The sequence below is a fragment of the Bufo bufo genome, chromosome 1 (assembly GCF_905171765.1).
Source record: "Bufo bufo chromosome 1, aBufBuf1.1, whole genome shotgun sequence".
Lineage (NCBI taxonomy): Eukaryota > Metazoa > Chordata > Amphibia > Anura > Bufonidae > Bufo > Bufo bufo.
The window spans coordinates 606775713-606801979 of NC_053389.1; the positions used below are offsets into that span (position 1 = coordinate 606775713).

A 26267-nucleotide genomic window follows, 5' to 3' on the forward strand; every position below is an offset into this window, starting at 1 on the left:
TGCATATGTGTGCCATAATAAGCACTAGTACATGGCAGAGCAGCGGAGGCAGAGAAGGGAGGCTGCCACGTACCGCATGCTATAGTACAGGAGGCTGGCAGAGGAAGGAGTGGGCAGAGGTTGGGATGAAAGTTCCAATCACCCCCTTTCACAGTGTTTTAAATATAGGTAAATAAACATTTAAAAAAAACATTGCTATGTCCAAAAATGCCTTCACTATTAAAAAATATAAATAATTTTTATTCAAAAAGGGTACCAATAAAAACTACAATTCATCCACCTGAAGAAAAGCTTCAGCTCTTTAGGCAGAAATCTAAAAAAAAGTTTTAGCTGTCAAAAAAGTGATACAAAGAGAAAGAGAGGTTTTTTGAAAGGTTTTATTTTAAGTAAGGGTCCATTCACACGTCTGTTGTTCTGGGTCCGCATCCGTCCCACAATTTTGCGGAACAGGTGCAAACCCATTCATTTCAATAGGGCCGCAAAAGATGCGGACAGCACACCGTGTGCTGTCAGCATCCGTAGTTCCATTCCGCGGCCCCCGCAAAATAAGATGGAACATGGCCTATTCTTGTCTGCAATTGTGGACAAGAATAGGCATTTCTATCATAGGGAACTATCAAAATGCGAAACGCACGCAGCTGGTATCCATGTTTTGCGGACATTTTGTGGACCGCAAAACACTTGCGGACATCTGAATGGACCCTAAGGGAGGGGGGCCCTGTAAAAAATTTGCTGTGGGGCCCAGTCAGTTCTAGTTACGCCCCTGTACACACCTGTGTGGGTAATGTATCTATTCATCTACAAGGCGATCTCCGCTCTAACTGTGATACGTGACACATTGTATTTTTACCATGTGTCATTGTATCCATTATTGTGTGCGTTGTTTTGTGCCTAGGCAACGCGGACATTCTCTATTTTGCAGCTATGTTGCCTCCCCTGTCACACTGCCTGCCACGTCAGTAAAAGATGCGGCATCGTGACGCTAGCCGGCCGCCCTCTGATGACGTTTGCGGACATGCGCAGTGTGAACATTGGGACGCTAACCACCACGTTGTATTGTTCGTCACTAGTAGTTGCGGCGCTGCTCTGTGTGTGTCGCCTTCTGATGACGCCCGTGGACATGCGCACTTTCCATCCTGAGACGCCAGCCACCATGAGGATATGTACATACCATCATCGCACGCAGGTGAATATGTGAATGTGTGAATTCTGCCCATGTTCGTTCGAAACAGCTAATGAATGTTATACAACAGCCTGGTGAATATTAACTAGGTGGGTGTAGCATAGAGAAACAACTGTTGATTGGATTGTTATCATTGTGGGCGGCATTGACATGCTGGATATATACTTGGTGTTTTAATTGTAAAATATGCTTGACAAAGGCTATTTCTAGCCGAAACGTTGCTGCTATTTTTATGCTATGTTATGCGGTGATCGACTGAAATAAAGAAGGATTTTGGATATGCTGCTGTGGCCTTCTACTATTTCTACATGCCTTTGGATCGCTTTGGATCTGTGATCCCCTGCCCAGCTGCTGCATGATCTCCATTATCGCGCTACGCTAGCCGTTTGCTGTGCTGCTCCTGAACACCTTTTTCTCTACCGTATGTGCAGTGTCTGCGCTCTTGAACATAGACTTGAACATAACTTGTATTTCATGCATTTAATTGCCTGGCCTTTATATGCTTAGGAGTCATGTGGGTAGTCCTAACCAGTGATTGTGACTGTATACAGTCATACAGGGAAGGATGTCAGTCACTGCATAGGACTAAACTCGGATTAAGCAGAAATGTTAATTAATAAAATACATGTTATACTGAATCTTCTCCGACTAAACTATATATCATTGTGCTCTGCTCTGCAGTCAGCTCAGGCACCATATTCACATGGCAGGTTCCCTTTAACTCTTTCTGGACCAAGTCAACTTTGATATTTTTATTTTTTTCTCCCCTCTCCCCTCTCCTCTCTCCAGCAGCTATAACTTTTTTTACCTTTCCATTTAGCTATTTGAGAGCTTGTTTTTCTGTGGTACAAAGCTGTATGTTTTGATGGCACTATTTAATTTACCATATCTAGAAATAAATGGGAAAGTATATTAGTGGGGTGAAACTAGGAAAAAATGCAATTACGACATTATTCTTTGGGTTATGTTTTTACCGTGTTCCCTTTAACTCTTTCTGGACCAAGTCAACTTTATGTTTTTTCCTCTCCCCTCTCCTCCTTCCATCAGCGATAACTTTTTTACCTTTCCATTCAGCCATACTAAAGCATGTTTTTTTGTAGTACAACACTGTATTTATGAGGGCACTATTCGATTTACCATATCTATATCACATCTCTAAAACAAAAATGGGGGGAAAATATTTGTAAGGTGAAACAAAAAACAAAAAAGTGCAATTACTACATTGTTCTTTGGGTTTTGTTTTTACTGTGTTTCAAAATTACGACTTTTGTATGCCAGAAAACTAGTGCACAGCCTTTGGTAAATTCTCCTGACGGATCACTACTCTCACTTTCTTTATATGTCTGACTAATGATTGTATTATAAGTTACTACAAAACGACAAGCACTTTATTCTTTAGTTAATAGTGTTGCAATTTTCCCTACACAGTATGAAAATGCTATGGAGAAACTCCAGAAGAATAAAGTGACAATGTACAAGAAGACCATGGATGTGAGTTTTCTAAAGGATGGTTCCAAGAGGGCAGAGTTGCCATAGACACATTGTGGATTTTGGGTGTGAATTTGCACTTTTCATGTGTTTCCTTAAAGGAGCTGTCCAGCTTATCATTTATTTATTTTTTAAAGATAAAAAAAAATAAAATGCCAATTTGAGCCTTTGAAAAATGATTGGTTGGACAGCACCGTTAACTCCCATATACTGTAATAAAGAGTACCTGTTAATGACAGTCAACTCTCCCTACTTTAACTCTTTCTAGATTTAAACCACAAAGGACACCAATGGTGGGGGGATAGTGGGGAAGATAAAGTGGCATAAACAGAGCTTCCAGAAGGGGGTGCTCCCCATATTAACAGCATTGTGTGAAGAATGCAAGATGGGAGTGGAGGAGAGGTTGGACAGTGCAAGAAGCCTAAACCGCGTAGCCTGAGCCAATAGCTGCAGTCAGAGGGGGGCATAACTTCTCCTGCACAGCTCAGCAATATGCAGCAGTATGTGTTATTGTCTGTGGTGCTAAATGGTCCATACTAATTGTAACGGAACGCCTAGCACACTAGTAGCCAGGCCCCTCCAAAACCCAGTGGCGAGGTTGGTTTCGCCACACTAATATATAAACATATCATCTAGGATAGGGGGTAAACATATGATTTGTGGGGGTTCGGCTGCTCGCTATTGCGGTTCTTGTGATCAGCAGAGGAGTCCTGTCAATAAGATTTATATCCCCTATTCAGGTGATAAGGCAGGGGTGTGCAACCCGCAGGCCACATGCGTCCCCAGAGCCATGGTTTGCGGCCCCCATCCAGTTGGGCAGAAACACAGCTGATCATGCGATTGGTTATTGCACAGCGCCTGTAACTAGGGGGCAAGAGGAGATAATAACTAATGAGCGCCATCCTCTGCAATGAAGGAAAACACTGATTTATGAATAGGAGGCAGGATGGAAGGAAATGTTGCCACTTTTCTGGGTTTTTCCAGTAAAAATTATGTTTTAACAAGTTCCTGCAGCATGGCCCCTGAAATTGAAGATTCATACTTGCCTTCTCCCTGACGCTGATGTCCTCCACGCTGCCTCCATCTTCTGGTCCCCAAGCTGTTTACACCTGGCAGTGCTTGGGCATAGTCACATGCTGCGCTCCAGTCAATGATTGTGGCCACATCACCGCTGAAGCCAGTCATTGGCTGGAATGGAGCATGTGACTCTGCCCATGCACTGCCAGGTGGAAACAGCGTGGGGACCAAAAGATGGAGGCAGAGGGGCAGTGCGGAGGACCGGAGAGGTGAAGAGCAGGTAAGTGTAACTTTTCGGTTTTATGGGCTATGCTGCAGGAACTTGTTAAAAAATATTTTTTTTTACTGGGAAATCCCTTTAAGCCTTTAATACACTGCACAATATTCAGGACAATTTCTGGGAACAAGTGTTCATAGGAACGTTTATTCCTGATATCTGGCCAGTATTATTGTGCCGCTGATCAGCCGATAAACAAGGAATCACTCATTTCATATATCAAGTCCAAAGTCAGCACAGCCATTTACCAGGAAATTTTAGAGCGCTTAATGTAGCCCTCTGCTGACAAGCTTTCTGGAGATGCTGATTTCATTTTCCAGTAGGACTTGGCACCAGCCCACAGGTCAATGGTAATATGGCAGGGCACTTTGGAGGTTACTTTTAAGAGGTTGGGCAGCTGTGGTGGTCAGTGTTAAGGGGGAGGAGCACTGTGGAGGGTTCTTTTCAGGGGTTGGGGTGCTGTGGAGATCAATTTAAAGTCGGCAGGGCACTGTGGGGTGTTACTGTTAAAGGGGCGGGCTGCTACGGAGGTTACATTTTGAGGGTGCGGGCCGCTGTGAAGGTCACAATTAATGGTTTGGGCACTGTGGAGGTCACTGTTATGTGGACACTGTGGATATCTTTTAACCACACACACAAGCATAAAATGAAGTAGTCGAAATATACCCATGCAAAGCCGGGTGTAACGGTCACGTCCACACACACACAGGGGGAAGGGTAGTGACCACTGCGCTCCACCCTCACCCCTGGCCCTGCCTACTTGCCTCACGAGTCCTGATGACAGGGGACAACTGGACGGCAGTCCCTAACTTAGGATATGTGCAAGGAAGACAGACAAGACAAAATACGGAACATGAACGGACCGGGTCAGAACCAAGAGAGCTATGCAGTACAACGGATTAAGCAAAGAATGGTCAGGAGAAGCCGGGGTCAAATACCAGGAGAGTAGCGAAGTACAAGAGGAGTCCAAAGAGAGTAGTCAGGTGGGAGCCGAGGTCACAATACCAGGATGTATGCGCAGTACAGGAGGAGCAGGCAGAGGATCGTCAGGGAACAGGATCAGGTAAATATTCAGTAGTCCAACAAATAGCCAGGAACCTAGAAATTAACAGGCAACCTGTAGCCAGCAGGCTGCCTGTATTTATAGTGGGGAGTGAGGGTCATGTGACGTGGCCAGCGTCACATGACCGACAGACCAACCAGTCGAGCACTGAGTGATCAGCTCGGCGCTCAAGGCAGACTAGGAGCAGGGAGCCACCCAGCTAGTAAAGCCGCCCTGGTTGAATGAGGTCAAACACAGAACCTCATTCCAAAAGCTAAGCAACAGTTCTGCGGGCAATGGGGGACCGAGTGCACCTTCGGAACCCCGTGACAGTACCCCCCCTTTTACGAGGGGCCACCGGACCCAAGACTTCAGGCGATGGCTTTTCAGGGTGTTCTAAATGAAATTTACGAACAAGTCTAGGAGCATGAAACTCCCTGGCAGGTACCCAAGATCTCTTTTCAGGTCCATACCCCTTCCAGTGAATCAGGTACTGCAAGGAATTACGCACCTTCCTGACATCCACTATTTTAGACACCACATACTCGACGGCATCATTAACAAGAACTGGCGGAGGCGAGGCTTTTGATGGTACTACCGGTTCAAAATATTTTTTAAGCAGAGATTTATGGAACACATTATGAATGTGGAATGACTCAGGCAGCTCCAACCTAAAAGATACCGGGTTAATCACTTCCGTGATCTTATATGGTCCAATAAAACGAGGAGCAAATTTTTTAGAAGTTACCTTGAGAGATAGATTCTTGGAGGACAACCATACTTTATCCCCAACCTGAAAGTTTACCCCCTTGAACGTCTCCTATCAGCCTTGAGTTTTTGAGAACATTGAGCCTTTTCTAGGTTCGATTGAACCCGGGCCCAAACTGTGCACAGTTCGGAGGAGAGTTTATCAGCTTCAGGGTTAGAGGAGGAGACGGACGACCCAGAATGAAAACGGGGATGAAAACCATGGTTACAAAAGAAAGGGGAGACCCCAGCAGAAGAATTGACACGGTTATTCAGAGCAAATTCAGCCAACGGAAGGAATTTTACCCATAATTGCTGGTCATCAGCAACATACAACCTCAGGAATTGTTCCACAGACTGATTAAGGTGTTCAGTCTGCCCATTACTCTCAGGATGGTAGGCGGAAGAAAAAGACAACAAAATTTTACATTTTTGACAGAAGGCTCTCCAGAATTTGGACACAAACTGCACACCCCTGTCCGAAACAATATTTTCCGGGATGCCATGTAAACGAACAATCTCTCTCACAAAAATAGACGCCAGGGTTTTAGCATTCGGAAGTTTAGACAGGGGAATGAAATGAACCATCTTGCTAAACCTATCGACCACTACCCAAACCACAGTCTTACCCTCCGCCAGCGGTAGGTCAGTTATAAAGTCCATCGAGATATGGGACCAGGGTCTACTGGGAATGGGTAGGGGTCGTAGGTTACCAGCAGGGCGAGTCCTAGGTGTCTTAGACCTGGCACAAACCTCACAGGCTGACACGTAGGACTTGACATCCCTGGTCAGAGTGGGCCACCAATAAGATCTAGAAACCAGATCCTTAGTGCCCTCAATACCCGGATGTCCACAAAAGGCAGAATCGTGACACTCACCCAACAGCTGGAGACAAAATTGTACGGGAACAAACAACTTATCTGTTGGGGTGGATGCCGGTGCCAGATGTTGTTCAGCCTTAATGCGAGCCGAGATATCCTGGGTTAGAGCCGCTAAGAAGATGTTTGCTGGTAGGATGGATTCAGGCGGCGTCTCAGTGGGTTGAAAAGCATGGAAGCTCCGCGATAATGCGTCTGCCTTCACATTTTTACTTCCCGGCCTGAACGTAATGGAGAAATCAAAACGGGTAAAAAACAGAGCCCATCGGGCTTGTCGGGGATTCAACCTCTTAGCAGACTCGAGAAACATTAGGTTTTTATGGTCAGTGACAACAGTTACTCGATGCCTTGCCCCCTCCAAAAAATGTCTCCACTCCTCAAATGCCCATTTAATGGCCAACAGCTCCCTATTCCCTATGTCGTAGTTTCTCTCCGTGGGAGAGAATTTCCTAGAGAAGAAGGCACACGGTCTCAGGTTAGTGAGGCTAGCAGGACCTTGTGAAAGGACTGCTCCTGCGCCGTCCTCGGATGCATCCACCTCCACAATAAAGGGTCTCTCCTGATCATGCTGGATCAGAATGGGAGCGCTACTAAATGCCTTTTTTAATGTTTCAAATGAAGAAATGGCCTTGGTAGACCAATTCTCCAAATCCGCCCATTTCTTAGTAAGGTCGGTCAATGGCTTAGCAATTACAGAAAAATTCATGATAAATTTACGGTAGTAATTAGCGAAACCCAAAAACCGTTGTAAAGCCTTTAAGGATGAAGGCCTTACCCATTCCTTAATTGCTAAAACCTTACCAGGATCCATCTTAAAGGCGTGAGGAGTCAAAACATGCCCTAGAAACAGTATCTCCTGTACACCAAAGACACATTTCTCTTGCTTAGCGGATAGCTGGTTCTCCCTCAACACCTCTAATACTTGTTTGACATGGGACACATGAGATTCGAAATCAGGAGAGAATATCAAAATGTCGTCAAGATAGACAATAATAAATTTACCTAAGAACTCTCTAAGAATATCGTTCATTAAGTTTTGGAACACAGCTGGGGCATTGCTGAGTCCAAAAGGCATCACCTGATATTCAAAGTGTCCTATCGGAGTATTGAACGCTGTCTTCCATTCGTCTCCCTCCTTGATTCGGATTAGATTGTATGCCCCTTTCAGGTCAATCTTGGAAAACCAGGTTGCCCCCAAAACCTGGTTAAATAAATCCGGAATCAATGGGAGAGAGTATCTATTTTGGACAGTGATTTTATTTAATCTCCGGTAATCAATACAAGGCCTAAGACCACCATCCTTCTTTTTAACAAAGAAAAACCCTGCTCCCATAGGAGAGACTGAAGGTTTAATATGCCCTTTAGCAAGGCTCTCCTTAATATAATCTTCCACAGCCTTGCGTTCGGGCCCTGAAAGATTATAAATTCGACCTTTAGGAAATTCGGCACCCTCAATTAGCTCTATGGCGCAATCATAAGGTCTATGGGGGGGTAGAACCTCTGGAGTAAGGGATGAGAACACATCAGAATATTCCTTAATAACAGAGGGTAATGTATTAGACCGTACTGAAACCCCAGCCTGGACCACGGACAAGCATGAGTCACACTTAGGTCCCCATTTCACCAACTCTCCTTTGGACCAATCAATTGTGGGGTTATGTAAACGGAGCCAAGGCAACCCTAGTACCACCTCAACCGGTAGGTTCTCCAGGACTAGAAGAGAACATCTCTCAGAGTGGCATACACCCACGGACAGAGAAACTTCAGAGGTACATGACCTCACCGTACCACCAATCAGGGGAGTAGCATCAATAGCCATGACATGGATAGGTGTAGGTAAAGCAAACATTGGAATACCCAATTTACAAGCAAACTCAAAGTCAATAAAGCTGGCCGCTGAACCGGAGTCAATAAAGGCCTTACCCGGCCACTTATTAACCCCCAGAGAAATTGTTATGGGTACCAAAAGCTTACCTTTAGAAAAATCAGGGTGTACCTGGTCTTTAGGTTGTCTTGCCTTAGAAGACTCATCAGAGAGAACCCTCTTAGGACACTTGTTGATCCAATGGCCAGGATCTCCACAGTAGAAGCACTCTCCGCGTCTGCGACGAAGATTACCCCGGGTCATGCCAACCTGCATGGGTTCCTCGGTGGAGACCTCAGTGTTGTCCCTGGAAAAGGCCTCTGGCTGGACCACTATCTGAGAACAGAACTGTCGTTCTTGTCGTCTCTCTCTAACTCGTCTGTCAAGTCGGACAACTAGGGTCATCATCTCCTCTAAGGTCTCAGGAATTTGGTAATTGACCAATAGATCTTTTAAATTATCAGATAGACCAGACCTAAACTGACTCTTCAGGGCTGGTTCATTCCATCCTGAGGGGACACACCACCGTCTGAATTGGGTGCAATACTCCTCCGCAGGGAGATGGCCCTGAACCAGTGCCCTAAGAGCTGTCTCGGCTACCAGGGCCCTGTCTGGTTCGTCATAGAGGGTACCCAGGGCCTGAAAAAAACCCTCCACAGAAGTTAGACAACTGGCCCCAGGAGGTAATGAAAATGCCCAGTCCTGGGGATCACCCTGTAGTAGAGAAATGATAATCCCCACGCGTTGGCTCTCGTGACCGGAGGACACGGGGCGCAAACGGAAGTAGAGTTTGCAATTCTCCTTAAAGGAGAGAAACCTCTTCCGGTCTCCAGAAAAGGGTTCTGGGAGCTTGATCTGGGGTTCAAAATATGGACTGGAGGACAGAGGAGTGGAAGAACCTTGCCCTAACTCACAAGAATGGAGTTTCTCTCCTAGCTCCTGCACCCTCTGTGTCAAATTAGAGACATGGTCAGTCAGTGTAGTAAGAGGATTCATGATACAGTGGTTATTGGGCCTGTTAATCTGTAACGGTCACGTCCACACACACACAGGGGGAAGGGTAGTGACCACTGCGCTCCACCCTCACCCCTGGCCCTGCCTACTTGCCTCACGAGTCCTGATGACAGGGGACAACTGGACGGCAGTCCCTAACTTAGGATATGTGCAGGGAAGACATACAAGACAAAATACGGAACATGAACGGACCAGGTCAGAACCAAGAGAGCTACGCAGTACAACGGATTAAGCAAAGAATGGTCAGGAGAAGCCGGGGTCAAATACCAGGAGAGTAGCGAAGTACAAGAGGAGTCCAAAGAGAGTAGTCAGGTGGGAGCCGAGGTCACAATACCAGGATGTATGCGCAGTACAGGAGGAGCAGGCAGAGGATCGTCAGGGAACAGGATCAGGTAAATATTCAGTAGTCCAACAAATAGCCAGGAACCTAGAAATTAACAGGCAACCTGTAGCCAGCAGGCTGCCTGTATTTATAGTGGGGAGTGAGGGTCATGTGACGTGGCCAGCGTCACATGACCAACAGACCAACCAGTCGAGCACCGAGTGATCAGCTCGGCGCTCAAGGCAGACTAGGAGCAGGGAGCCACCCAGCTAGTAAAGCCGCCCTGGGAATGAGGTCAAACACAGAACCTCATTCCAAAAGCTAAGCAACAGTTCTGCGGGCAATGGGGGACAGAGTGCACCTTCGGAACCCCGTGACACCGGGTCATTCTACTAGTACATAGTAAATGTAACAGATGAACAGCATGAGGCAGGCTCTTGAACTGAGCTAGCTCCATATGTGGTGTGTGTTAAGCAGCTAATACCTGCCTGCAAAATCTAGTATCTGAGATAACCCCTTATTTTAGGCCTCTTGCACACAATTGTGTGTTTTTGCAGTCTACATTTTGCGTGATTCTGTTTTTCTGTCCATTGTGCATCCTTAGTTATTCTACATCCATTCCGCATGGCCGCAAAAATGGTCCATTTTTCTTCCATGTAACTACCGTTTTTTCAGACCGCCAAAAAAAAAACGGATGCAGAAAATCGTCAGTATTGTCATCGGCATTCTGTGACGTTTCACAACAACGGATCCATGTGGCATCCGTTTTTTTAGGACCACGGACTACATTTTGCAGACCAGAATAGGATATGTTCTATTTAGTTTTTTTTGCGGCGCTGCGGAACGGACATACGAATGGGGACAGCACACAGTGTGCTGTCCGCATTTTTTACAGACCCATTGAAATTAATTAATCCACATCCAATCCGTAAAAAATGTGAATGGGGGGCCTTATAATGATAAGCTTTATATAGCACCAACATATTCAGCAGTGCTTTACAATAACTCCTTAGATGGCATGGTCAATAGCCACTGTTTGATAACTCACTTTGCCCTCCATTCCCTCTCATGGAGTTACAAGTGGCTGTTATAGCAACTAGGTATTTAGTGAGGTCCTCCAGACCTTCCATCTGTATTCCAGTAGGTACAAGTTATCGCCTATCCACAGGATAGGGGATAACTATCAGATCAGTAGGGGTCCTACCATTGGGACCCCCACCATTCACGAGAATGGGGGCCCCATACCCTCTGCAGGCAAATCTTGTGATTGGTGGGGGTGCCTGACCTATCCTCAGGAAAAATCATCAATATCAGACCGGCGGGAGTCCGACTTCAAGCACCCCCACTGATCAGCTGTTTGAGAAGAAGGCAGAGCTCCTACTAGCGTTGCCTTCTCTGCTCTGTTTGCCTGCTCACCACAGCAATTGCAGTGGTGAACAGGTATAATTCCAAGTATGACACAGACATCCCCATTCTCTTCTGTGGGACGGCTCCGTCTGTTCAAGTGAATGCTACAGAGCAGTCCCATAGAAGTGAATAGGGACGCCATACCTGTAATTACACCTGCTCACTACTGCAATTGCTTAAATGTCTGAGACCAGGCATGCTCAACCTGCGGCCCTCCAGCTGTTGCAAAACGACAACTTCCAGCATCCCCAAACAGCCTACAGCTATCAGCCTACAGCAGGGCATTGTGGGAGTTGTAGTTTTACAACAGCTGGAGGGCCGTAGGTTGAGTATCCCTGTCTTAGACATTACTGTGAGCGAGTTTCCCTGTAATGACTCAATTAGTCACTAATTACACATTACACTAATCAGTCCAATACTCTTCTCTGGGCATCTTTATCTAAGACTAGGAGCTGTCATACAGTTATTCTAATTCTAAACTGCTCAAAAAAAATAAAGGGAACACTTAAACAACACAATGTAACTCCAAGTCAATCACACTTCTGTGAAATCAAACTGTCCACTTAGGAAGGAACACTGAGTGACAATCAATTTCACATGCTGTTGTGCAAATGGGATAGACAACAGGTGGAAATTATAGGCAATTAGCAAGACACCCCCAATAAAGGAGTGGTTCTGCAAGTGGTGATCACAGACCACTTCTTAGTTCCTATGCTTCCTGGCTGATATTTTGGTCACTTTTGAATGCTGGCGGTGCTTTCACTCTAGTGGTAGCATGAGACGGAGTCTACAACCCACACAAGTGGCTCAGGTAGTGCAGCTTATCCAGGATGGCACATCAATGCGAGCTGTGGCAAGAAGGTTTGCTGTGTCTGTCAGCGTAGTGTCCAGAGCATGGAGGTGCTACCAGGAGACAGGCCAGTACATCAGGAGTCGTGGAGGAGGCCGTAGGAGTGCAACAACCCAGCAGCAGGACCGCTACCTCCGCCTTTGTGCAAGGAGGAACAGGAGGAGCACTGCCAGAGCCCTGCAAAATGACCTCCAGCAGGCCACAAATGTGCATGTGTCTGCTCAAACGGTCAGAAACAGACTCCATGAGGGTGATATGAGGGCCCGACGTCCACAGGTGGGGGTTGTGCTTACAGCCTAACACCGTGCAGGACGTTTGGCATTTGCCAGAGAACACCAAGATTGGCAAATTCGCCACTGGCGCCCTGTGCTCTTCACAGATGAAAGCAGGTTCCCACTGAGCACATGTGACAGACGTGACAGAGTCTTGAGACGCCGTGGAGAACGTTATGCTGCCTGCAACATCCTCCAGCATGACCGGTTTGGCATTGGGTCAGTAATGGTGTGGGGTGGCATTTCTTTAGAGGGCCGCACAGCCCTCCATGTGCTCACCAGAGGTAGCCTGACTGCCATTAGGTACCGAGATGAGATCCTCAGACCCCTTGTGAGACCATATGCTGGTGCGGTTGGCCCTGGGTTCCTCCTAATGCAAGACAATGCTAGACCTCATGTGGCTGGAGTGTGTCAGCAGTTCCTGCAAGACGAAGGCATTGATGCTATGGACTGGCCCGCCCGTTCCCCAGACCTGATTCCAATTGAGCACATCTGGGACATCATGTCATGATGCACCACAGACTGTCCAGGAGTTGGCAGATGCTTTAGTCCAGGTCTGGGAGGAGATCCCTCAGGAGACCATCCGCCACCTCATCAGGAGCATGCACAGGCATTGTAGGGAGGTCATACAGGCACGTGGAGGCCACACACACTACTGAGCCTCATTTTGACTTGTTTTAAGGACATTACATCAAAGTTGGATCAGCCTGTAGTGTGTTTTTCCACTTTAATTTTGAGTGTGACTCCAAATCCAGACCTCCATGGGTTGAAAAATTTGATTTCCATTTTTTTATTTTTGTGTGATTTTGTTGTCAGCACATTCAACTATGTAAAGAACAAAGTATTTCAGAAGAATATTTAATTAATTCAGATCTAGGATGTGTTATTTTTGTGTTCCCTTTATTTTTTTGAGCAGTGTATATCTACTATTGTCATGAGGATTACCCTTCAGATAACATCTTCTCCTCACAGCAGCAGTAAGCTGATAATGGTTGAACTTATTATTTGTATTGACTGCTACAGAAGAACAATATTTTGGATATACATAGTACTGCACATGTGCCAAACTATTGGGGCACAGGACAGGTAACAGATTATAAGGCCAGATGAGAGCAGGATACAGACACCTGGCTCTGTCAATCAAAAAGAGGAGGAGGAACTTAATGAGAAGAGGGGTGGAATTTTGGTGCATTTAGGAGCTACGGCACAACATCTATTTTGCCACAGATCTGCAAAGCAAAGGCATGCTATAAACTGTGCCCTACATGTAACTGCGGTTAGCTTATTAGGTAAAAAACAAGCTGAGTGACTCATGAGCAGTACAAAGATGAAGATTTGATCAGTAAACTGCACTTCACCGTGTAGGCGCCGGGATTATAGCAGAATAGTACATGTTTGAGATGTCGAGCTAGATTGGAATGATGTAACCGCTATATATGGGGGCGGTTATAATGGTGCCCAGAAAGATTCCCTTAAACAGTAATTTCATATATTTCACAAATGTATCTTGATATTTACTCTCTCTTTCATTTCCTATTTAGTCAAAGAAAAATTATGAGCAAAAGTGCAAAGAGGCAGAGGAAGCTCAGCAAAGCTTTGAACGTATGGCTATAGCCGGAAATGCTAAGCAAGTAGAGAAGGTAAAGAATTCCTCTTTTAGTCACGTATGCGTCACATTGTAGTATGGAAGAATATGTGGGCAGCACAAAATAAGTTTCTACTTAAAGGGTGTTTATCACCCCGAATCTGAACCATTATTTACAGCGATACATGAGTAGTACTGCAGATATGGAGTCCAGATAACAGTTTTTTATTTTCCTACTGCCCCCGTCCCCCGCTGTCAATGCTCAGAGCTGCTCTAAAGTATTGTCCTCTCCACTATGTTAGGACAGTAGTCCTGACAATGCATTTTAGCAGCTTTGAGTGCTGACAGTGGAGGAACCAGGGACAGTAGGATATGGACTCCTTATCTGCAGTACTTCTTGTGTAAAAGCGTAGATAACAGTAAAAGATCGTGGTGACAGATTTCCTTTAAATATGTACACGCACTTCCATTTAAAGGCATGTGGGGTCATTTATCAAACTGGTGTAAAGTAGAACTGGCTTAGTTGCTCAGAGCAACCAATCAGATTCTACAGGTGGAGTCTGGGCAACTAAGCCAGTTCTACTTTACACCAGTTTGATAAATGATCCTAATTATTGATATTGCTATTTCATTTTACCGGATTCCTCTGAAATATAAATAGTGAATCGTCATATATATTACATCTTCAGAGAAAGACTTACAGACATTTTTTAAAGGGAGTTTATCATCAGGAAATTCACCATTAATCCATTAGAGGGCATCTGTCAGCAGATTTGTATCTATGACACTGGCAGACCTGTTGCATGTGCACTTGGCAGCTGAAGGTATCTGTGCTGGTCCCATGTCCATATGTGCCTGCATGGCTGAGAAATACAAAGTTTTAATGTTTGCAAATGAGCTTCTAGTGTAGTGTCCCACTAGGTAAAGGTGGGCACTACACAAGGGTCAATTGGGCCACGTGGTACTCCTACTCCTGAGGGACAGTGGCAGTGTGTTTCACAGTACATTTTAATGTATTTCCATATGCTTTTATGTGTATTCTTCCCTGTGATATGTGCAGCAGGCCTATTAGGGTGTAGTTCATCATCCTAGACACTAGAGGGAGCTAGGGAACCCCTAGTATATATACTTAGGCCCAGACAGGGAGGAGTCAGTCTGTAGTCAGGAGTCTGTGGAGAGACAGAAGTGAGAGGGCACCAGCCAGAGACAAGCTGAGGGCCTCCTCCTGACATGCAGCTAGACAGTCCAGGCTTCTAGTTGCCACCAGGAGGCTAGTGAAGGAGTATAGCCTACCTGAAGTCCTTGAGCCTCAGTTAGCTCAGAAGATTCACCCCAAGAGAAGAGTTTGCCTCCTGGGAGAAACCTGCAGTCTCCACAAGCAGAGCAGAGCCAGAGTTCCAGCTAGTCAAGTAAGCTGAAGGGCAGAAGGATTCTTAATGTGAAGCAAGGATAAATACCTGAGGAGGATTGCTACCAAGGATAAAGCCAGTATTAGGGCATCCGGGCCTTGGGATAAGAACAGACAGGAGTTCTTAGGAACAGTGTACAGTATTTCTGAGGAGAAGGTGCAGCCTGATCTGTGTGTGTTGTTGTTACCCTCTGAGTATCTTGCAAGGAACATTATACCTGCCATTGATGTGAAAGCCTGCTAGTGATGTGGACCTGCTACATGGAACTGTACTTACAACAAACTGTACAAAGTTGAACTGTTGCTAGTAAAGAAAAGTTTGGTTCATCACACCATCGTGTTCCTCACTTATTACAACTATAAATCGGTGTGCCACCGTTACAGGCACTGGCGTCACGAACCTTAAAGGGACCTTGCCCTAGGCACATTAAACATCTGCAACATCCAGGGCACCTCACCCACCATCAGGCCTGGTCCCTATATACAGAGAGTGCCCCAGAGGTCTCCTGTGCCAGCCTCTCCATCACTGCTGTACGCCTGCCCAGGGTCTCCCTACAAACTGTGAGTAACCCTCGTTTGCCTATTGACCGTGACCTCGCATCACAATACCCTGCAGGTCTGCGTACTGCACTAGGAGCAACGGGGGCGTTGCCGTTACTCCAAGAGGCTCTGCATTCTCTCCAATGCCTCCCCCTCTGCACTTTGATTGACAGGGCCAGGCAGTGTAAACATAATCACACCTGCCTTGCCCTGTTAATCAAAGTCCAAAGGGTGTGACAGAGAACTGAGCCTCTAGGTGTAATGGCAATGCCGCTGTTGCTCCTAGAGGCTCATTTTCATATATATAAACTTCATTTTTCTCAGCAATGAGGACACATATGAACATGGGACCAACACAGAAGTCTTCAGCTGCCAGGAGCACATGTAACAGGTCATACAGTTTCATAGGAACAAACCTGCTGACAGATGCCCTTTAAGTGCAGAGGAAGCATAGAAGAGATATTTTACTAGTAGAAAAATGAGATTATGAAACTCTCTACCAAGAATGTTGTAATGGCTGATTTGTCTAGTGTCTACATTTATTTTAATGTTGTACTCTGGGATTTACATATTGATAACCTATCCTCAGAGGGATCATTTTCACAGTGGAAGCTTGTTACAGTGATGTCACAGTAGTGTAATAATGCACATAGTGATGTCACAATAGTGGGACAATGCTCACAGTGATGTCACAGTACAGGGTTATTGCACACAATGATTTAACAGTATGCGGATAATGCTCACAGTGATGTCACAATATGCGCATAATGCTCAGAATGATGTCACAATATTGTAAAAATGTATATAGTGTAGTCACAGTACTGGGATAATACTCACAGTGATATCACAGTACAGGGGTAATGCACACAGTGATGTCATCAGTAGCTGTCCTGGCGCAAGTCCCGACGAACGCTGGCTCTTTGTTTGTTTCTCTGGCGGGTACAAGGATGGCCAATCAGCATTAGCAGTACTAGCAAAGCCTGCTCCTGATTGGCTTGCCTAGTGCCCAGCAGAGAAACTTTAGTGAGCTGCACCGTGCCACAGGAATCCCTTAGCAAGTGATGTCATGTCAGCACCATCTGCTGCCTGCAGTATCACCATCACAAATCCAGTCCCGGTGAATATCTGCCTCCCGTGCCCTGACTGCTTCGCTCTGAGCTGGCCAGCACAAGTAAGTAAAGTCAGAACTGCCACTTAGATCTCTGAATGAAAAGTCATTGGGGGCTGAGACCCGAGACTGTGAATGGGAAGGTTACCTTGTAGTTACGCCCATGCAACTATTTACCAATGCCCCATTCCATCCCTAAAGCTCCTGTCCTTGCTCTTCTCTGTCCTGGAAGTGTGCCGTCCTGCTCATAGTCACACAGGCTCAGTGGTCACATGCTGCTTGGGCACATGTCACCACAGAGGCCAGAGAATGCCTGCAACAGTGCACTCAACTGTGGCTTCACACTTCCGATCCACAGTGGACTGGAAGTAGCAGGGATGGGAGCCTCGTCGCTGTAGTGGAGTGGTGGTGAATAGGTGAGTAGCTTTTTTTTCTTTCAGTTACACACTTTTAGGGCCATAACTAAAATTGGTTTAGGGGTCAGACAACCGCTTTAGCACTAGCGTTTTTCTTTTCCGGCACTGAGTTCCGTCAAAAGGGCTCAATGCCGGAAAAGAACTGATCAGGTATATCCCCATGCATTCTGAATAGAGAGCATTACATTCAGGATGCATCAGGATGTCTTCCATTCAGTCATTTTGACTGATCAGGCAAAAGATAAAACCGTAGCATGCTACGGTTTTATCTCCGGCCAAAAAAACTAAAGACTTGCCTGAATGCCGGGTCCGACATTTTTTTTCCATCGGAATGTATTAGTGCTGGATCCGGCATTCAAAATACTGGAATGCCGGATGCGCAGACCGAAAAAAATGTGGAAAAAAATGCCGGATCCGTTTTGCCGGATGACACCGGAAAGACGGATCCGGCATTTCAATGCATTTTTCTGACTGATCAGGCATTTTTAAGGATCCTGATCAGTCTTACAAATGCCATCAGTTGGCGACGGAACTGCTTGCCGGATCACTCTGCCGCAAGTGTGAAAGTAGCCTAAACATAGCCTAAAAATATCTTAAAAATAAAATAATTCTAATTTTTTAAAATATCAGAAGAAATTATAAAATTGCAACACCTATCCTCCCTAGCCCTCTATCCAATGGACTCACCATAGAGAGATATCGGCAGTACCACTAAGTATTTATCTTATAGCACTCAGATTAGACTGACTGCTTTATGGTGTATGTGCATTGGGATTTGTTATGTTGTGCTCCTATAGCAACATGGAAAGCTAAGTTCTGTATGCTTGCTGTACCTCAAAATTTTAGACATTCCGGTTCCTTTTTACAGTTCTCAAAAAATGTGTCATTTCCTGTTGTCACTTACAAAAAATGTTTCCAAAATTTTATAGATTTTTGACATTACATTAGTGCTGCCTTTATACAAAAAGAACAACTACTACTGTTTTAAGGCTACTTTCACATCTCCGTTGTGAACTCCGGCAGGCTGTTCCGGCAGAGAACAACCTGTCGGAATCCTCTGCCAGATACAAATGGAATGCCTTCCGGCCCCATTAAGTATAATAGTGTCCGGAGGAGATCTATACGCTGTTCTGGCAGACAAGCGGAGAGTCGGCCAGAAACAAACCTCTGAATTGTGTCCAGACAATTCTCTTTTTGTCTGCCGTAACAGCGTGTTTAGAGTTTCACACCGGAGGGGTGAAACTAGCCTAAGAAGAAAATACTCTCCGTAATCATTAACATGTTTAAAAGAATTAGGCCTCTTTCACACTGGCGTCGCATGCGAGTGCAAAGCGTTTTAATGCGTTTTGCACGCACGTGAGAAAATTCGGCATGTTTGGTACCCAGACCTGGACTTCTTCACAGAAGTTCGGGTTTGGGATCGGTGTTGTGTAGATTTTATTATTTTCCCTTATAACATGGTGATTGGCTACATTCCTGTCACACTAGCGCCACCTTTTTAGCGCTTCTTACCTCCTACGTTAGCTGTCTGTATGCTGGACGTTAAGTGGAGCGCATGCTGGATTTTGCTTGCGTTCACCTCGTCCGCATATAACCTTACTTCCGGTCCACATATCAGAGACTATGTCATGTGACCGGAAGTTGTTTGCGTTCCATTGGCCGGAAGTAGGCATTCCACCGAACGTAAGTAGCAGCGCCGGAATGTGTGGAATATAATTAGGCGCACTATTTAAATCAGACTCACTTTATCCACTTGTTGCTGCATCATCTGCACCCCCTGGGCATTAGTATTAACAAGGGACAAGTAGTGATGAGAGTAGCGTGTGAGCTGGTGTTGCAAGCGGTCAGGCTCCTGACCCAGAGACCGTTGAGGAGGACATCAGTGACGTGCAGACAGCACTCGATGATGATGTACCTGATCGCACTTAGGAGCCAGGTGAATTAGGGGCTTTATCATCATTGGGAGAGAGGGTGGCATCATACCGTGAGGCAGCGGCGGAGCCAGCAAGTTGCTAGCGTGGCCGGGTGTCAGCAGGGTGGCAGCAGTGGGAGATCGGGAGCCAAACGTGCCTGGGGTAGACCACACCTTGGCAGGAGCCTACCTACCCGGAAAGTAGTGGTGCAGGGGTTCACAGAAGCAGCGGTGGTAGGACTCAGTCAGTGCGGAGTGTTGGGGGTAAACACCTACTCGGCAGTGTGGCAGTTTTTTGTTAAGCTGCCGGAGGAGGTGAACATAGCCATTTGTAGAATCTGTGGGCAGAAGGTGAAGCGTGGCCAGGGTGCCAATGTTGGTACCATGGACCTGCATCACCATAAAGTGGCCTGGGAGAACCGTGGCTCTGATGTGGTGGTCCAGCCTGCCACAGCAACCGTTGCATCACCCAGTGGCACGCACCTGATTTCAGGCAGTCAAGGATCCACCACCTCAGCCGCAGGGAGCTGTCTGTCCTTTCAATCATCTGCTGCTGTTGATGCTCCTGCTCCTCCTCCTCATCAGTCATTCCGTCAGCAATTGATCACCGAAGCAATTGCTAAGAGATAACAGTATGCGTGCACTTATCCAACGGCGCAGAAGCTGAATGTGCTCCTGGCCAAGTTGCTGGTACTGCAGTCCCTCCCTTTCCAAGTGGTAAACTCTGCACCTTTCAGAGAACTGATGGCTTGTGCCGAGCAAAGGTAAGAAGTCACAAGTCGTAATTTCTTAGCGAAAAAGGCAGTACCTGCCCTGCACAAATATGTAGAACAGAAGGTGGGCCAGTTCTTAAGCCTGTTGGTATCTGCCAAAGTGCACAGCAGCGCCGACGTGTGGAGCTGTAACTACGGTCAGGGACAATACATGTCCTTTATGGCCCACTGGGTGAATGTGGTTTCTGCACAGCCACACCAGCAACTTGGCCAGGTGATGCCTCTTCTGCGACAATGTCCGCCTCTGCCTCCTCATCCTCCACCATGTCCTCGGCCTCCACTGCAGAGACAATTCACAGTGCCCCTCCAGCATACCATATGTTCAGGGCATGGCGGTATCACTCTGTTCTGCACCTTGTTTGCCTGGGCGAACAGAGTCACACAGGGGTGGAACTGCTCTGTGTCCTTAATCAAGAAATCAAATCCTGGCTTTCTCCGACAACTCAAAATCGGAACCTTGGTGACCGACAACGGGAAGAACATGGTGTCGGCGCTGCTTCGAGGAGCCCTGAGCCATGCACCCTGCATGGCACATGTGTTCAATATGGTTGTCAAGCGGTTCTTCCACCCATCTGCAAGACATCCTAAAAATGGCCAGGAAACTTTGCATGCACTTCAGCCACTTGTACACCGCAAAGTACACCCTCCTTGAGCTACAGCGGCAGAACGGCATCCCCCAACATAGGCTGATATGCGACGTTTCCTCCCTCCATATGTTGGACCGACTATACGAACAGGTAAAGGCCATAAACGATTTCTTGATGATCCAAGCGGACAGGAGTGCTCCCCTGTGTAACTTCGATGTCAGACAGTAGCAGCTCATGCGTGACACCTGCATTTGCTCAGGCCCTTTGAGGAGGCCACATTATTTGTCAGTCGCCAGGACTACAGAATGAACAACGTCATTCCACTGCTTAATGTCCTGGAACACATGCTGGTAAATCTGGCTGATCAGGGGACTGGAGACGTGGCACCTAGATCTTACGGCCACATGAGCCCTGTGGGGGCTGAACTGGAGGAGTACATTGGATCACAAGCAATGTGTAGCGAAATGGGTGGTTTTTCTATACAGGTGACAGGAGCAGAAGCAGCCAGAGGAGCTACAGGGCGATGAGGAAGACGAGGCAGAGGACCCAGACACATCGTTTCAGTATGCAGTGGAGATGGAGGCAGGGAGTCCCTCCGAGAAACTTGCACAAATGGCCCGATGCATGCTCACTTGCTTGCGTAGTGACAGCCGAATTGTCACCATTTGGCAGAGGGATGACTACTGTCTCTCCACCTTGTTGGACCCTCGCTACCGGTCCAAAATGGGGGGCCTTTTTTACACCCACTGAGAGAGAGGACAAACTGAACTACTATAAAGATATCCTATGTAGTCAGTTGGCCGCTGCCTATCTGCTCCATCGTCCATCCTCTCGCAGGTCTGACCGGAGGGACCCTTTGCGCTCACATTCCTCTGCCATGGCTGCTGTGGCAGGGTGGGGGAGTAGGAGCAGTTCCAGCAGCAACTTGAGTCTAAAGCCGCCTAGTGAAGAAACTACTCACCAGCAGCAGCTAGACCTGGAGCAGGACCTGAACCAGCAGGTGGTGGCATACTTGGACAGCACCCTTCCATCCACATTGAAGATCCGCTGGACTACTGGGCAGCCAAACTGGATTTGTGGCTGCAACTGGCAGAGTTTGCCTTGGAAAAGCTGTCCTGCCCGGCTAGTAGTGTGGCATCAGAGCGGGTGTTTAGTTCAGCGGGGGCCATAGTTACCCCAAGAACAACTCACCTGTCCACCCAAAATGTGAAGTGACTGACCTTTGTCAAGATAAATAATGGCGTGCCGCCTCACCCAAACCTTGACAAAAGAGACCAGTTTCTTCTGGCTACCTGCCTCAGCTACTATTCTGATGCTGCCACCCGCCTGATGCCACACATCTGATGCTAAGTGCTCCTTCTTTCACCCACTATCTTCAGCTGGTACTGGTATTGCCACCCACCTCCCCACTCTGTCACCTTGCCACTCTGTGGTCTCCTAATGCTGCTGCCACCTCCACACTATGTCACCTTGCCATTCTGTGGTCTACTGATGCTGCTGCCACCTCCACACTATGTCACCTTGCCACTCTGTGGTCTCCTGATTCTGCTGCCACCTCCACACTATGTCACCTTGCCACTCTGTGGCCTCCTGATGCTGCTGCTGCTGCCACCTCCACACTATGTCACCTTGCCACTCTGTGGCCTCCTGATGCTGCTGCTACCTCAATACTATGTCACCTTGCCACTCTGTGTCCTCCTGATGCTGCTGCTGCTGCCACCTCCACACTGTCATTGTGCCACTCTGTGGCCTCCTCCTGATGCTGCTGCCACCTCCAGACTAAAAAGCAGGAGTGGGTACAGAACACACAAGACATGCAAATATTACATTCAGGTGTCATCTGTTTTGAATCCACTCCTGTTTTTTTGGGGCTTTAGCAATACTGATGGATTACTGACCGAGTAAAGGCGGATGCTCCACAGACAGGATCCGTTTGTTGTGGGTTATTGTTCTGACGGATCAGAGGAAGGGCAAAATAATCAGTGACGTCAACACAAACTTACTGCTGACACCCACTCCACTCTGTCGGGGGGGGGGGGCTCTACTTGTATAAGCATTTAATAGAACAGGTTCTGTAGACATCTATGTGGAATCAGCTGACAATGGTGTAAAAGGAGTGTGCTTCTTCTTGACGCTAACATTGACATGTAAGGCTGAGTTCACACTTGAGTTATTTGGTCAGTTTTGTAACTGCTCAAATAAGTGAAGTGTGCAGTGATTCTAAGAGTGATGCCTGTCATCTACATGTCATAGTGACTCATAGTATTGTTTCACTACCACAGCAGACTCCCTATGCGTGTTACTGCAAGGCATAGTGTTCTGCACCACTATAAAGGCTCTCTTCAGCCAGAAAATAGCCATTTTTTTTACACCCTTCCCCATAAATAAATTCGGATCGAGCCAATTTTTTTTTTTTATTCTGCGAACCGGCTGAATTGAATTTTTGAGAAATTCGCTCATCTCTATATACATCCAAAGCTATGGGCATTTCTGTTGTCCTCTTGAAATGTACGCAGTACACAGGGACATAGTTGTAGGGGGTACAGCACCCAGGCTCAGGTCCATAAGGGAGCCCATAATAAAAAAAACTGTATTATAAATGGCACAAGGTACTGTAGGTAGAGATCTGTTTTCACTGTTGCCTGGGAGTTTCAGGTTATGTCTCTGGCAATACGGTATACATTGATTTACATAGATGGGCAGCACAGTGGCTAGGTTCGAATCTGACATCCAGTGATGATAATGTCTGTAAAGCACTGCGGAATATGTCAGCACTATATAAGTGCTTAAAATAAATATATAAAATTAAATCTGCATGGAGTTTGTATGTTCTCCCCGTGTTTGTGTGGGTTTCCTTCTGGTACTCAGGTTTCCTCCCACACTCCAAAGACATACTGATAGGGAACTTAGCTTGTGAGTGATGTTAATGTCTGTAAAGTAAAATATGTAAATAAATGATGCTCAGAATGCACTATAGCAAAGGTCCCTAATATTATCTACCGTATTTTATGAGTAACATAAAATATTTGACAGGAGCTCAAGAGTCACATTCAGTTAAAAAAAAGTCAAGGGGAAACATTTTTAACATGTAGATATAAGAAATTATGAAATTGCAAATTTCTGCAGATACTGTATTTTACTGGGAAATCTGTTATACTGGTATTATATCTAGTTTTATACTGGTTGTGGACCACTACCAGAGTTGGACTGGCTCACCAGAGCACTAGAAGATCCTCAATACTGGGCAATATTAAGCAACTCATAAAACAGGGCCCCTAAGGTCTAGCAGAAGATAATTTAGAGCTCACCTTGGAACCAAAAACTACCAGATATCCTGTTAAACATTATTGATAATACGTCCTGAATGTGCAATGACAAAAAAAGTACTTAAAAGTAATGTGCATATGTCCTATAGATACACAGAGGGTGGGCCCTCAGAATGATTTTCTCTGGTGGGCCCAAGGATATTCAGCCAAGACCTGTTATTGTTACATTTTCGTTCTACATAAAATAACTAAAAAAAATTTAAAAAAAATTATCTGAATAACAAAAATCTTATTTTACATTTCAGACCCAGAGTAAAGTGAAACATTGTAAAGAAGCAGCTCAAGATGCAGGTATGTACAATGCTGACAGCCTGTCCGCTTCTGCTGAGAAGCTGTTGTCCTGCAGCTATAATCTTCTCTCATTTGCATGAACCATCAAACTGTCTAACAGAAAAAATGACCTTGGTGTCTGTAGCAACCAATGAGAGTTAGTGTTCATCATTTGAATCACTCCGGAAGAATAAATGCAGCACTATGATTGATTGCTGTGGGCAACAAGGCAGATTTTTGTGTTGGACAGTTATGATAAATGAGGCCCAATGTGTGCTAGAAAAGATGGAATACGCAAATAATTTACAGGGAGTGCAATAGAAATATAAAACTGATGCACCTTCATATATTCTTGATGTTGCCATTCTACACAACAAAAAACAAACAAACATACAGTATATACATCTAGGCATTGACAGCAATGAAATGAAGTTTTCCGTTAAAGGAATTTTCTGGAAACCCCCTTTAAAAGATATGCCAAACTTTGTAACCAGTTGGGAATTGCCAGTGTTTGCCTTAAAGGCTTTGTACACCTTCAGAGGCAATTTTTGTTATGACTGCATTTTACTCATTTTGGGCTAAAAATCACTTTTTCGATTGGTCTTTATTAAAAATATTGAGCCGTTCTGTCACAAAGGGTTAACTGTCTAGTTGTGCGAATCGTACTTTTTACTTTCACTTTGTCCTGTCATCTAATAAACCTTATCTCTAATTTACTAAAGGGTCTTTTACAGAGGCCGAGAATTGAACAGATCATTGCTAACGAGCGTTCATAGTAATGCTCTTTAGCAATGATTTGGCGGTGTAAATGCACCGCTGATTACCCGATGAACAAGCGAAATGCTCGGTCATCGGGTAATTGGATGGTTTTTGCAGCACAAAAAATTCTTGTTTCCTAATGCAGATCGTGCTGTGTAAACACAATCTGCTGCCAGGAAACAATGAGACAGTATGGGGAAGAACAATGGCATTAGTGATCACTCTTCCCCTTACTCTGGAGGAATTGGAGATCACTGCATGTCTCCTCCGCTAGCGATCAGTAGATTGTTGGGAAAGAACGCTTCCTTTCCAACAATCTGCTTTTACATCGTCCCATGTAAAGGGACCGTAAGAGGTCATAAACATTTAAACCACATTCTTATTAGTAAGATAAGAACTGAGCTATAATAACTGTTTATGATGTCAGAGAACAAAGATAAGGAGCCTGTCAGGTAGCTGTCTGATGGAGCAGAGAGAAAATTCAGATCTGCATCTCAGCCCTGTACGGAAAAAAGGGTTCCATATTTGTAGTAAACACCAACTTAAAAATAAATTTAGCTCAAAATTAGTACAATGCAATAATGGAAAAATGCCTCCAAAGGTGTACATAGCCTTTAAGTAATTCATCCTTGACACCCAGTTTAGTTTTGTTGCCTTTTTTGTTTTTTCATTGCTGCACACAATGGTTTTTGTCAGGTCAAATATCTGTATATTTGCTGAGAAGCATCTGGATCTCTGCCAGATCCTATTATAGTCACATGGGTAGACTGGGAACTTAAAGTGACCCTGGAAAAAACTAAAAGTGTCCCTAAGTTGTAGGCAGGTCCATATTGACAGAAGGTGGGCCAACAGAAGTAGGCAGGGACAACAGAAGTAAGCGGGGCCTGCAATATTGTAGTGCAGCACAAAATGCCGCCCAGCCGAAGCAAGTAGCACTGTGCAGCACAAAATATTGTCACAGTATTCAACTGTGTCACTATCCTGAGGACGTTGACACAGTTTAGTTCAGGAGGGCTCCTGTGGCCGTTGCCCAGGTTCATAAGTACCTGATGCTCCTAGCATTAATTATTTGTGAGACCATCAGATCATTATGTACCCAGCCAACAGCCATGAAGAGGGCTCAAGTGGCCCCTTGGGCATCAGCTCACCAGGAAATTTCCCTGTAGGGTCTATGGCCAGTCCGCCCCTGTCCAGAGAGCTGTACAGCCTGCTCAAGATCTAG

The 26267-nt window shown here is 45.8% G+C and overlaps 1 protein-coding gene across 2 annotated transcripts in view; it reads left to right on the forward strand.

Moving 5' to 3' along the window:
* PSTPIP1 (proline-serine-threonine phosphatase interacting protein 1) overlaps positions 1–26267 on the forward strand; it is a 137623-nt gene that overhangs the window by 72326 nt on the left and 39030 nt on the right. For both annotated transcript variants that reach the window (XM_040413609.1, XM_040413610.1), the window contains exons 6-8: positions 2612–2674; positions 13903–14001; positions 24262–24307. In XM_040413609.1, coding sequence (XP_040269543.1) covers positions 2612–2674; positions 13903–14001; positions 24262–24307 — 208 coding nt within the window. The remainder of the gene's footprint in view (positions 1–2611; positions 2675–13902; positions 14002–24261; positions 24308–26267) is intronic.